General features: G+C 40.5%; 1 protein-coding gene across 1 annotated transcript in view; it reads right to left on the minus strand.

The window, feature by feature from the left end:
• Positions 1-621: 621 nt before the first annotated feature.
• The window catches only part of PRUNE2 (prune homolog 2 with BCH domain), a 233,125-nt gene continuing 221,443 nt past the window's right edge, over positions 622-12,303 (minus strand). The window contains exons 14-15 of the mRNA XM_088464042.1: positions 6,206-6,253; positions 622-3,408 (exon numbers count right to left, since the gene is read on the minus strand). Coding sequence (XP_088320168.1) covers positions 3,378-3,408; positions 6,206-6,253 — 79 coding nt within the window. The 3' untranslated portion in view covers positions 622-3,377. The remainder of the gene's footprint in view (positions 3,409-6,205; positions 6,254-12,303) is intronic.

Genomic DNA, 12,303 nt, shown 5'->3' on the forward strand with positions numbered 1-12,303 from the left:
CAGGTGAGTGGGGCCTGTTCAATACTGGGAGGGGGCACAGCATAAGGGGCATTACTGGGGGCACAACATAAGGGGCTCTGCATAAGGGGCATTACTGGAGGCTCTGCATAAGGGGCCATGCATAAGGGGCATTACTGGGGGCACAACATAAGGGGCATTACTCTGGGCACTACTAGGGACATTACTGGGGGCGCTGCATAAGGGGCACTATGAGGGACATTACTGGGGGCACAACATAAGGGGCACTACTAGGGCACTGCATAAGGGGCATTGCATAGTGGGCACAAATTCAGGGGGCATTGGATAAGGAGCACTACTACAGGGGGGCACTGCATTGGTTTTTATTAATAATAAACCTTTCAAAATTGCACATAAGACCTTTTTTTTTGTTGCGGCACACACACTTAGATCTTGAATATTCTGCCCGTTTGGTATTTTGAGTTTGACATGCCTGCTGTATTATTTACCTCCATATCTGGAAATGTCAGTTTTGAACTTTTAACATGACTTGTGCACTGCACATTATTAACTCTTTAGGCATAGAATTATTATAATTAAATCATATTTAACCAATTCAAGAAATATAAAATAAAATCTTAACAGCTGTTTATATTTATCAAGGATGTCTCTTTAATAAAACATTTGATAATGAATTAAACAGTAGTGAGATAATAAGAAAGCACACATAACCTTTATATGACATCTAGGATGATAACTATATATGGCATGTGATGCACAGTGGCTACAGTTATTTGCATATACTGTATATTGGTAACAGAAATTTCTATACAGTTTTTATTTTTCACATGGCACTAAAAAGAAGATATCTACTACACGGCAAAATAAATGTGATACGTATTTTAAGAGAATGTCCTTTTGCATTGAGATCAATTGCTATAATTATTGTTGGTCATTCTATAACAATTACATAGAATAAACATGGAGTATAGAAAGGTTACTTTACATGAAAGTCACAGTCTAACAATTTACATCAATTCATTTATATTTTAAAGACCTGAACGTTGAAATGGACACTATTGAGAAAATAGGTGTGATTGTATTTATTTTTTCATGAAATCATTTATACATTAACACCTATTAGAAAAGTTTTTGACTTTCAGCAAACTTTTTAATGCTGTTAACCAATTTACTCCAGTTTTCCGCTAAATCATTTTGTAACCCTGATTAAATTCAATAATATTCATAATAAGGCTAGTGTGTAAACACTAATAAATGCAACTGAATTCCATCCAGTGAGTGAGACATAGCAGTTCATTTATCATGTTTTCTATTGGCTTTAAAACATTGCTGCTCTAAATCCTGCAGCGAAACTGCCAATTGATAAATAAACCTCATAGTGTAGTTATTACAATATATTGATAACGAACATATCCCATCACGCACACACTAATGGCTGATGACAGGCTACCGAGTACAACATTACAATTTGATCCTAATTTACTCTCAAACAATTGCTGATCCAACACAGCTAATATATGTTCACAAATACTCAGTTAAAGTTCTTATAACTTGAAATATTTTTTAAATACTGTAGTTTGTGTTCCTTTTTACCAGCTGAATTGTTGCATAGTTTACATATTTTATATAACATGAATCTTTTATTCTTGTAAAGAATTGTCTGTAAATAATAAAGTAAGCTTAAGCTCTTCTAATTTACTAATGAAAATAACTTGGAACACCCTTTATCGTTCAGATACTCGACTCACTGGTGAGTTGACTTTGGACCATCCAATCAGTTCTTTTAACACAAGGGATCATCGAAGACTTATGTATTTAAATTCTCAGTCAAGTTAACTGATTATTACAGAAGTGTTGGTGGAGTAACTGATGAATGCCCCGGATGTAGACGCAAGATCACTGCCTTCTACTAGTAATTTGGGGAATTGATCTATGTCAATGTGACCGGCCAGAAATCCAACTGTACAGCTATTATGAAGACAGATCTTGCAATGTCTGTTTTAGTGTCCAGTTTTCATTTGTGTGCTCTTTACTACACTCTAGACACAGTCCTGCATTTGGATAAAAGATTAAGAATTAACATTTTGGTACAGGGTTGAATGAATTTATTATTACAGCTGGATAGAATGAGGGAATTTGCTCAGAGAAGTAGAAAGCAGTTGGGTTGTCTAAAGGTAATAAATGACTGTGTTAATTAATCATGAATTTGATTTGTCATCAGCATTGCTATATATATTTTAAAAATTTAATTACACTTGTTATTTCGTCGTATTCTGTTGTAGGAGAATATTACTTGATAAATAAGTATATATACTCCCAGGAATATATTATTTAGCCGGTATAATTTGAGCAAATAGAATTGTTAATATGATGATGCCTGAAAGTGGATAGTAGATATGGGAGTTGGCTGTAATTAGCCCCTCCCCTTTATACTGAATATAATTTTTGACAGAATTAGCATGAACACACATAATATATACATCTATTCTGTATGCATATATGATCATCTGAAACTACAGTATTAGCATGCTGAATTATTTCCATGTTTTTGAATTTGCATGAATATACAGTGCTAAATGCAGAGTATTACTATTTTATTACAAAATAATAAATACATGTATATTGCACAGTTTATCTGAGAAAACTGGGTCACTACCAAGTATACATGGGAAAATGTATTAATGACTATTGTGAAAAATGATAGCTTAGGGTGACTACTGAGTTAATTTTAAGAGGAGCCTGAAGGGTCAATGCTATTCCATGCAAAGGGTGCGATGTCCTGTTGCAACGGTGTTAAAACGCCGGCAACGGACCAGCACATTGCACCGTTCTTAGCCCGCCTCGACCCTGAATTCGAAAAATGTTGCCAATCCGGGCTGCCGTAAAGTGCGGCCATTGCCGTGATGACTCGCACTGGCGAGATCATCACACGGAATAGGATTGACCTCAATATGTCTAGCATCATTTACATATCTGCAAATGCTAAAGTTGCAATTATCTTTGGAATTTGAGGATCTCTATGCATTAATGTTTTGAATATTTTGCATTTGTATTTTTTGCACTGGCATTACTACAGAATGTAGCATTTAACTTTCACTGGAATCCCCACACCAATTAAAACAAAACATATTTATAGATTACTACCATAGGTAAATGTTTCACCATGGCACTTTTGAGTCAGTTTGTTTTATCTGAAAAAACATACAAAAGACAACACTTAAGCAATATGTGTAATCCGATTCTGTTAACAGATGCCATTTAATATTAAAGAGATCTCATATACAATTCTATAGTTAAATAACACCATAAAAAAAATTATGTACATAACATAGCTTGGCCTATATGTTTACTCATATGCACAAAGCAAAACAAACATTTTTCACTCGTCTTCCATGGTGTTATACTTTGTCTTCGCTCTTCTTCTGAAATCTTTAAGGGAACAGAAAATAAATTACTTTATTATTAGTTTATTGTCTCATATTGATAACAAAGTATATACAATAAAGCAGTGCATGCCATATAGTCAAGATAACTTTCCTGCATGATTATACTTCAGTGTTAGCTAGTACAGTTTATAAATTATGTACATACATATTGTGCAGCTAGTAGTATTAGTAAGCAGTATACTGAGTAGCAACCTTAAGGTGCCCACAGACATAGCGATGTGCTCACGATAACCCGATGTGTACGATTTCCCTTGAAACTCTGCACACGATCTGCTCACGATTTGGTGTCCAATCTTCATACGATCTCTCCTGCATCCAGGCTTTTTACAGTGCATCGCGTCCTAGATTGTCAGATCTGCCCTACTGTACTGCAGATCTGACGATGCGATGTGCGACCAGCGGGGACGTGCATCACATGGTGATCGTGAGTGGGGACTCACGATTTACTCAGGATTTGGCCATATTTTACACAATCTGTTGTTCCAATGTGTCGGACTCGTCCAGATCGGGTAAAATATCGCTATGTGTGTGGCCAGCTTTATTTAGTCGTGATTTTCTATGAACCGGAAATTACATTGTGTAAAGGAAAAGCTTCCTCTTGCATGCACACTAAAAACTGCAAACAAACAGAAGTAGACCAGAAGACTCATTAACACCTAAAAGACCATATTATTGCGAGTAGTAAAGATGATCAGTAATTACAAACAGCTTATAATTGGCTTAGTGTGAATGCTCCACTGATGCTCATTGGTTATTTCTTTGTCACATGGGCATATATTATGATTGTGTACATTATTTTTCATCCACGACTCAGTGGTTTCTGCTGTATTTGTGAGGTTTTTAATTTTAAGTCTTGCATAATAGTGAATGCATTAGTTGCACATAAAATAAATGATTCTAAACATGAAAAGCATGGGCACAATTGGGACATAATCGTGATGAAAGTTGGCTGGAAACCACGCACCTCTGATACTGTTGCTGATATCTTAAGGTAGTTGCGACTTTAAAGCCACAATTGTGGGTTTTTGGACCCACTGTGTGGAGATGATTATATTGTGTCTAAAAGCCTTTAATTTCTATATTTAAAGTGTATATAGAAAAGGGCCCTAGACTGCACACCCTGAATATATATATAATGGGAGGTGCTACCTGTGGAGACTATTGTTGCAAACACAAAAAGAAGAAAAAGTACAGGTGCACAACTCCAACATTACTAATTATATATAATGCATTTTGCAATAGAAATTTGCAATAAATAGAGGTTTTGGCATAATCATGGCCATGATTATGGGCCTATACACCGCGCCCAGGTAACCTCTGAGGGTAGGTCCCTTACATACTGGGGTTGAAATCTAGAGTGCAGGATAATACATATATATTAAACAAACAATAGAGGTGCTAAAAGTGCAAGAAAGGAAAAATGTGTTTATAATGCATCGCATTATAAACACATTTTTCCATTCTTTCTCTTTTAGCACCTCTATTGTTTGTATTATTTTCATATCTTTATTTTTCACCTTACTATATTCAGCAGTAGCTGCTCTTATCTATTTAATACCTTTTACACTTCACCTTCTCTCATTAGAGTGATGCCCTGGCGTGGCTCAGCTGGGCCTGTTTGGGGGTGTCCTGCGCTCTAGATTTCAACCCCAATATGTTAGGGACCTACCCTCAGAGGTTACCTGGGCGCGGTGGGTAGGAACATAACCATGGCCATGATTATGCTAAAACCTCTATTTATTTATTGCAAAATTCTATTGCAAAATGTATTATATATGGAAGGGGTATGATATACTGCCGGCCGCATGGTTCGATTCCCGTCAGCGGCAGCCCGACAGGAGCAGAGTGTGACGCAGCGGAAGCCCGACAGCGCTGGAAATCCTGATTGTGGATAGGTAAGTATCCACTAACCTAACCTAACCCCCCTAACCCTCCTTAGGGGTGCCTAACCCTAACTTCCCCCCCAAGGGCCTAACCCTAACCACCCCCTTCCCCGCTGCCTAAACCTAAGTCCCCTGGGGGGGTCCCTAACCCTAATTCCCCCCCGGGAGCCCTAAACCTAACCCTCCCCCCCCCCCCGCGGCTGTCCGCTCGCGGCGCCCGGCATCACTACGATTGTGATGCCGGTCTCCCGGCGTCGGGGAAATGCGGGCGTCTACATCTAGACGCCCGGCATTTCACCCTTGCCGGAATAAGACAGTCGGGAAGCCGGCTGCCGGTATATAGGCAGTCGGCTTCCCGATTGCTTCCCATTATATATAATTAGTAATGTTGGAGTTGTGCACTTGTAATTCTTCTTTTGTGTTTATATTTAAAGTGTACATGACTGCTACTGTACTTTTGTTCAGTAATTAGTAAAGCTTTGGATGTATAGTAATCACAGTATGGAGTGAACTGCTCCCTTAGTGCTTCTACTATCACGCTGTTTGCATTATTTATTAATGGGCAATACATTATTATTAAATAATGTCTTATATTATATGAATAAGCAGCGTGATTTGATTTACCCATACTTGTTATTTATATAAATACTTAAAAAAACAGATCACCACTCTTAGGGGTATATTTACTAAAGTTTGGGTTTTTAGAAGTGGATATGTTGCCCATAGTAACCAATTAGATTCTAGCTATTATCTTCTAGAAGGTACTAGATAAATGATAAGTAGAATCTGATTGGTTGCTATGGGCAATATCTCCACTTCTAAAAACCTGACCGTTATTAAATATACCCCATAGTGTTGCTGGGATCACACATGACAGTAACTAAGAAGGACTCTTACCCCTGTTCCAGAGAAGTCATTTCAGGCTCCATAGGCAAACAGCCAGCTCTGGTTGCAATAAAACACAAGTGGCAAAGCATGTGACTAATGCTCCATGTTTTACAGTAAATTGGATATATGTGCAAACACCTACTTATTATTTATTTTTTTCTTTTTAATTAAGGAATGGATATTAAAGATAAATTTAGTTGTTTGACGCATGATTAACAATTATCCTGGACTGTGATAGCTGAAGTCTGATATATGGAGACATTGCTCTTATTTACAAGTTACACACATTAAAGAGAAAGGAGTTAGATGTGAAACAGCCACAGACACTGAATTTATAGTATACAGTTAATTTATATAGATAATACAACGCTCAACCAGTGGGTCTCAGAATCAGTATGGCATTAAGTTAAAGACCTTAGTGTAATTATACACCAGATCAACGCTTATGGGTCCATTCATCATAACTTAATGGCCCGTTACACATGCGGAAACGCTAGTTCGTTAACGGGCCATTCACCATCAGAAGTCTGATAGGACCACCTGATATTCCGCAATCTCCAGAAAAGTTTTTGGAGTTTGCCTGCAAGAACAAACACCATCTTTAGATGGCATTTGTTCTCAGAGCCCCGCTCCTTTCTATGGGCGGGAGTTCCGGAAATGCGAAGAGGGATCCGAACAATACATGAGTATGCTCAATTTGGTAAAAAAATGGGAATTGAACTGGATATAATAAGTGTCAAAGAAATGTACTTATCACATATATAGTGTCATAAATACAAAAGTAAATGCAGTGGATATATAGAAACAATAAAATGCCACAATAGTGTATGCTAGTGTGTGATTTGGTTCACCATCTAAATGAGAGTCCTTTATCTAATGGGTGATGAATCTGCTGTCACACTGATGATTGTAAAGTCAATCTGTATATTCCAAAATAGTTATTTGTGGTGTTCTTAGAAAGCAGCATCCTGCAACCCTAGTTACATCTTACCCACAGGGTTGATAGAGCCAATAAGTCTGTGCAGGTCCCGATGGAAGACAATGGGTCCTCTCTAGCAGTGTTTAGGTAGGTTAAATACCCTCTGGACCAGTTCACGATGGAGACACGGATTAACCTTTTTAACGGTGTCTGGAGTGATGTCCCTCTGTTCCTGCTTCCAGTTGAGCTTGTTTGCCTCATTTTGCCTGTGTTGTATTCAGACGGGGATGTGCCTGGAAGTATGCAGTGTGGCTGTGGAGATCGTGGTGCCATACTGTTTCCTGGTTCACGTGGTAAGGTAAAGTCTCGCAATATTTTTCTCGTAGTCTCTCCTCCTGCGGTAGAGAGATGTCTACAATAGTGCGGGTGAAATGATAGGATAAGTGTCTCTCTAATGTGTTTCAGCCTGTAGTCGGCCTTCCTCTGGAAGTAATTATTGTCTGGTTGTCCGTTGGGTCCTCTTATAGCACCCAGACTTTGATAATGTTTCCATTGGTGGTCGTATCTCACTTTTCATTGTATAAGGGTAACTTTATGGTTTGATGAAATAAATATTCATACCTTTTAATTATAATGTTTAGATTTTTGTCATGGAGAATAGGTTATTCTCCGAGATTCAACTGTATATTGATGTTTTAAGTTATATGTCTATACCTACATTACATAAAGTGCGGGTGCCATTCCTATACCCCAACCTTTTCTGCTTGATATTCTTTCTCGGTCCATTTTGGGTGATAGGCATCCTCAAATACCCCTATCTTGTACACTATAAGTGATCTAATAACATACTGTGTAACATAGACATGCATGCATGCACTATCAGGGCCGCAACTAGGGGGGGGGGGGCTAGAGGTGCATTTGCACCGGGTGCCGGAATGCAGGGGGTGAAAAAGGGATGACTCACGGTGGCTTGGAGGCTGCAGAGTCAGAAAACGGCCATCCAAATATGGCCATCGCCAAGGAGGAGACAGATGCTAGAGGTCCTTACTGGACCTCCAGTGTCTGTCTCCTCCTTGGCGGCGGCTATTTGTGGATGGTCATTTTCAGCAGATTCTATGCGGACTAGCTGTCCGCATGGACTCTGCTGAAAACGGCCATCCAAAAATGTCCGCCGCCAAGGAGGAGACAGACACTAGAGGTCTGTTAGGCCAGTGCAAGTGCCAGGAGAAGATACTGAAAGCTGCATCTTCTCCCGTTAAACCCCCTGGCAACGAGCATGAAACCCCCTGGCAACGAGCATGAAACCCCCTGGCAACGAGCATGGAACCCCCTGGCAACAAGCCTAAAACCCCTGACAACCAACAGGTAAATTTAAAGTAATTAAAAGCCTTACTGTGGGGCATAAAATGGTGTCATGGGCAAATATGGAAGTGTCACTTTGGTAATAGGCATTATAGTGTGTGGCATAATATGTAATGGGCATTATGGTGTGTGGAATAATGTAAGTCACTATACCAGGGACGTCTGAGTAGTGCACTGCCTTATGGGGGAGCAAGAACAAAATCCAGGTACAGGAAGGGAGGGAGCACAAAATTGCTACCTTGCACCGAGTGACAGATATCCTAGTTTCGGTCCTGGCACTATTTTATTTGTCACAGTTTAGGTGAAATTATGTAGATGATAGAGTTCAATATGTCAGAATGTATGTAGTTTTTTGAATGCCTTACTTGAATGAATGTGTTAAATATGTATGGTATAGTTAAAAATATTATAATCAATCCTGTGTTTAAGGACATATTGGGATTGTTTTTGCAGCATAATGATGCAAATATTAAATGATGATTATATACCCATATACAAATATGTGCATTTTATACATGTATATATTTACAGACACATTGTGTTTCCATGCATCAATATATATGCATGCATTTCTCTTCCTGCATGCACACAGATGCATGCATAGATTGTGTTCTTCTGTGCCTTTGCTGATATTTCTCAAATGTTCATTCATTCTAGTTTTCAGAGGTTTGATAGTACGCCTCACATTTTATCTTGGACATGGACATTCTAGGAGATAGATGACGTCTTTACTGTTGCATGTTAATCTACTACAGTTAGCGGTGACCATGTTTTTGACTGGTTTGGTGCTTTTTACTCCTGGTACTTTTGCAGCTTTTACATGAGCCACAATAAAAGAAGCCTTGTATCTCTTCCTTGTTATCAATGATAGCCTGTCATATTTGTATCAGTTTTAGATGGTTCTGTACTAGCTTCTGTTTTAAATCTGGGGCTCTCTGAAAGACTACTTTTGGAATCACTGGAAGATGGTTTGAGAATACCTCATCTTCCAGTAGAGTAGGGCAATGTATTTGGAGAATGTTTTGGACTTGTTTTGCCTCTTTTGTATACTGAGTGATGAAGTACAGTAGATCTCATCTTTGGTTTTGTTGTATTTTTTTATCTTTATTAACAGTAAGGGTTATCACACATATATACATACATCATACTAAGTGCTGAACTGGTGTATAATTACACTAGTATCTTCAAGATAACACCAGACTGATTCTGAGACACACAGGTTGAGTACTATATTTTATATATAAATATACTGATCATTGTGAAGGCATGGGTCACCTTACATCAGAGCTCGACAAATTACGGTTGCCAGGGCGACTAAGATTTTAGTCCTGTCGACCAAGTTTTCCAAGCAATTTAAAATTGGTCATTTAAAAATATCAGTTTCATTGGCATGCGCTCACATGCATGCTGCATTTCCTGCTATGCAAGTATGAATTATTCACATGAATTAATTGCAAAGAAGATGTGTCCTAATTAGGGGTGTGCATCGGCCACTTTTCGTGTTTTGGTTTTGGATCTGGATCTTTCTTCGTGTTTTGGATCTGGATTGGTTTTGCCAAAACCACCCTTCCATGTTTTGGGTTCTGGGTTTTGGATCTGTATTTTTTTGAAAAAAAGCATAAAAACAGCTAAAATCACAGAATTTGTAGGGTTTTCTGCTCCTATGCTATTATTAACCTCAATAACCTTAATTTCCACTCATTTCCAGTCTATTCTAAACACCTCACAATAGTGTTTTTATGTCCAAAAGGTTGCACCGAGGTAGCTGGATGACTATGCTAAGCGACACGAGTGGGCGGCACAAACACGTGACCCATCTAGGCGTGATACTGCAGTGGCAGACAGGATGGCAGTTTGAAAAACTAGGCCCCAAACTGTACATAATGCAAAGAAAAAAAAGAGGTGCAAGATGGAATTGTCCTTGGGCCCTCCCACCCACCCTTATGTTGTATAAACAGGACATGCACACTTTAACAAACCAATCATTTCAGCGCCAGGGTCTGCCACACGACTGTGGCTGAAATGATTGGTTCGTTTGGGCCCCCACAAAACAAGCTGGCAATTAATCTGTCCCTGCACAAACTGGCTCTACGGAGGCAAGATGTCATCCTCATCCTCCTCCTCCACCGATTCCTCACCCTCTTCAGTGTTGTGTACATCCTCATCCTCACAGAGTATTAACTCGTCCCCACTGGAATCCACCACCACAGGTCCCTCTGTACGTTCTGGAGGCTGGTCTCCCTGGAAGAGCTGATAATTAATTTTGATGAACATCATCTTCTCCACATTCTGTGGAAGCAACCTCCTACGCCTTTCGCTGACAAGGTTCCCGGCTGCACTAAACACTCTTTCGGAGTACACACTGGAGGGGGGGCAACTCAGGTAAAATAGAGCCAGTTTGTACAGGGGCCTCCAAATTGCCTCTTTTTCCTGCCAGTACAGGTATGGACTGTCTGACATGCCTACTTGGATGCTGTCACCGATGTAATCCTCCACCATTCTGTCAATGGTGACAGTATCATATGCAGTGACAGTAGACATGTCAGAAATTGTTGCCAGGTCCTTCAGTCCGGACCAGATGTCCAAACTTGGTCCTGCCTGCCCTGCATCACCGCCAGCGGGTTGCTTAGGATAGCTAAGTTTTTTCCTGGCAGTCCCAGTTGCGGGAGAAAATGAAGGAGCTGTTGACGTGTCACGTTCCACTTCAGCTGACAGTGTGTTCACCAGCAGGTCTTTGCACCTCTGCAGGCTTCTGTCGGCCAGAAAGAGAGACACCACATAGGCTTTAAACCTAGGATCGAGCACGGTGGCCAAAATGTAGTGGTCTGATTTCAACAGATTGACCACCCTGGAATCCTGGCAAAGCGAATGAAGGGCTTCATCCACAAGTCCCACATGCCGAGCGGAATCGCTCCGTCTTAGCTCCTCCTTCACTTTCTCCAGCTGCTTCTGCAAAAGCCTGATGAGGGGAATGACCTGACTCAAGCTGGCAGTGTCTGAACTGACTTCACGTGTGGCAAGTTCGAAGGGCTGGAGAACCTTGCACAACACGGAAATCATTCTCCACTGCGCTTGAGTCAGGTGCATACCCCCTCCTTTGCCTATGTCATAGGTGGATGTATAGGCTTGTATGGCCTTTTGCTGCTCCTCCATCCTCTGAAGCATATAGAGGGTTGAGTTCCACCGCGTCACAACCTCTTGCTTCAGGTGATGGCGGGGCAGGTTCAAGAGTGTTTGCTGGCGCTCCAGTCTTCGGCACGCAGTCGCTGAATGGCGAAAGTGGGCAGAAATTTTTCGGGCCACCCAAAGCGTCTCCTGCATGCCCCTGTCTCTTTTCAGAAAATTCTGCACCACCAAGTTTATTGTGTGAGCAAAACATGGGACGTGCTGGAATTTGCCCAGATGTAATGCCCGCACAATATTGGTGGCGTTGTCAGATATCACAAATCCCCAGGAGAGTCTAAGTGGGGTAAGCCACTGGGCGATGATTTCCCTCAGTTTCTCTAAGAGGTTGTTGGCGGTGTGCCTCTTACTGAAACCGGTGATACACAGCGTAGCCTGCCTTGGAACGAGCTGGCGTTTCTGAGATGCTGCTACTGGTGACGCTGCTGCTGTTGCTGCGTAAGGTGATACATCTACCCAGTGGGCTGTCACAGTCATATAGTCCTTAGTCTGCCCTGTTCCACTTGTCCACATGTCCGTGGTTAAGTGGACATTGGGTACAACGGCATTTTTCAGGACACTGAAGACACTTTTTCTGACGTTTCTGTACAGTCTCGGTATCGCCTGCCTAGTGAAGTGGAATCTAGATGGGTTTTGGAACCGG

This window comes from Taudactylus pleione, unplaced genomic scaffold (assembly GCF_031769625.1).
Source record: "Taudactylus pleione unplaced genomic scaffold, aTauple2 ptg001573l, whole genome shotgun sequence".
NCBI lineage: Eukaryota > Metazoa > Chordata > Amphibia > Anura > Myobatrachidae > Taudactylus > Taudactylus pleione.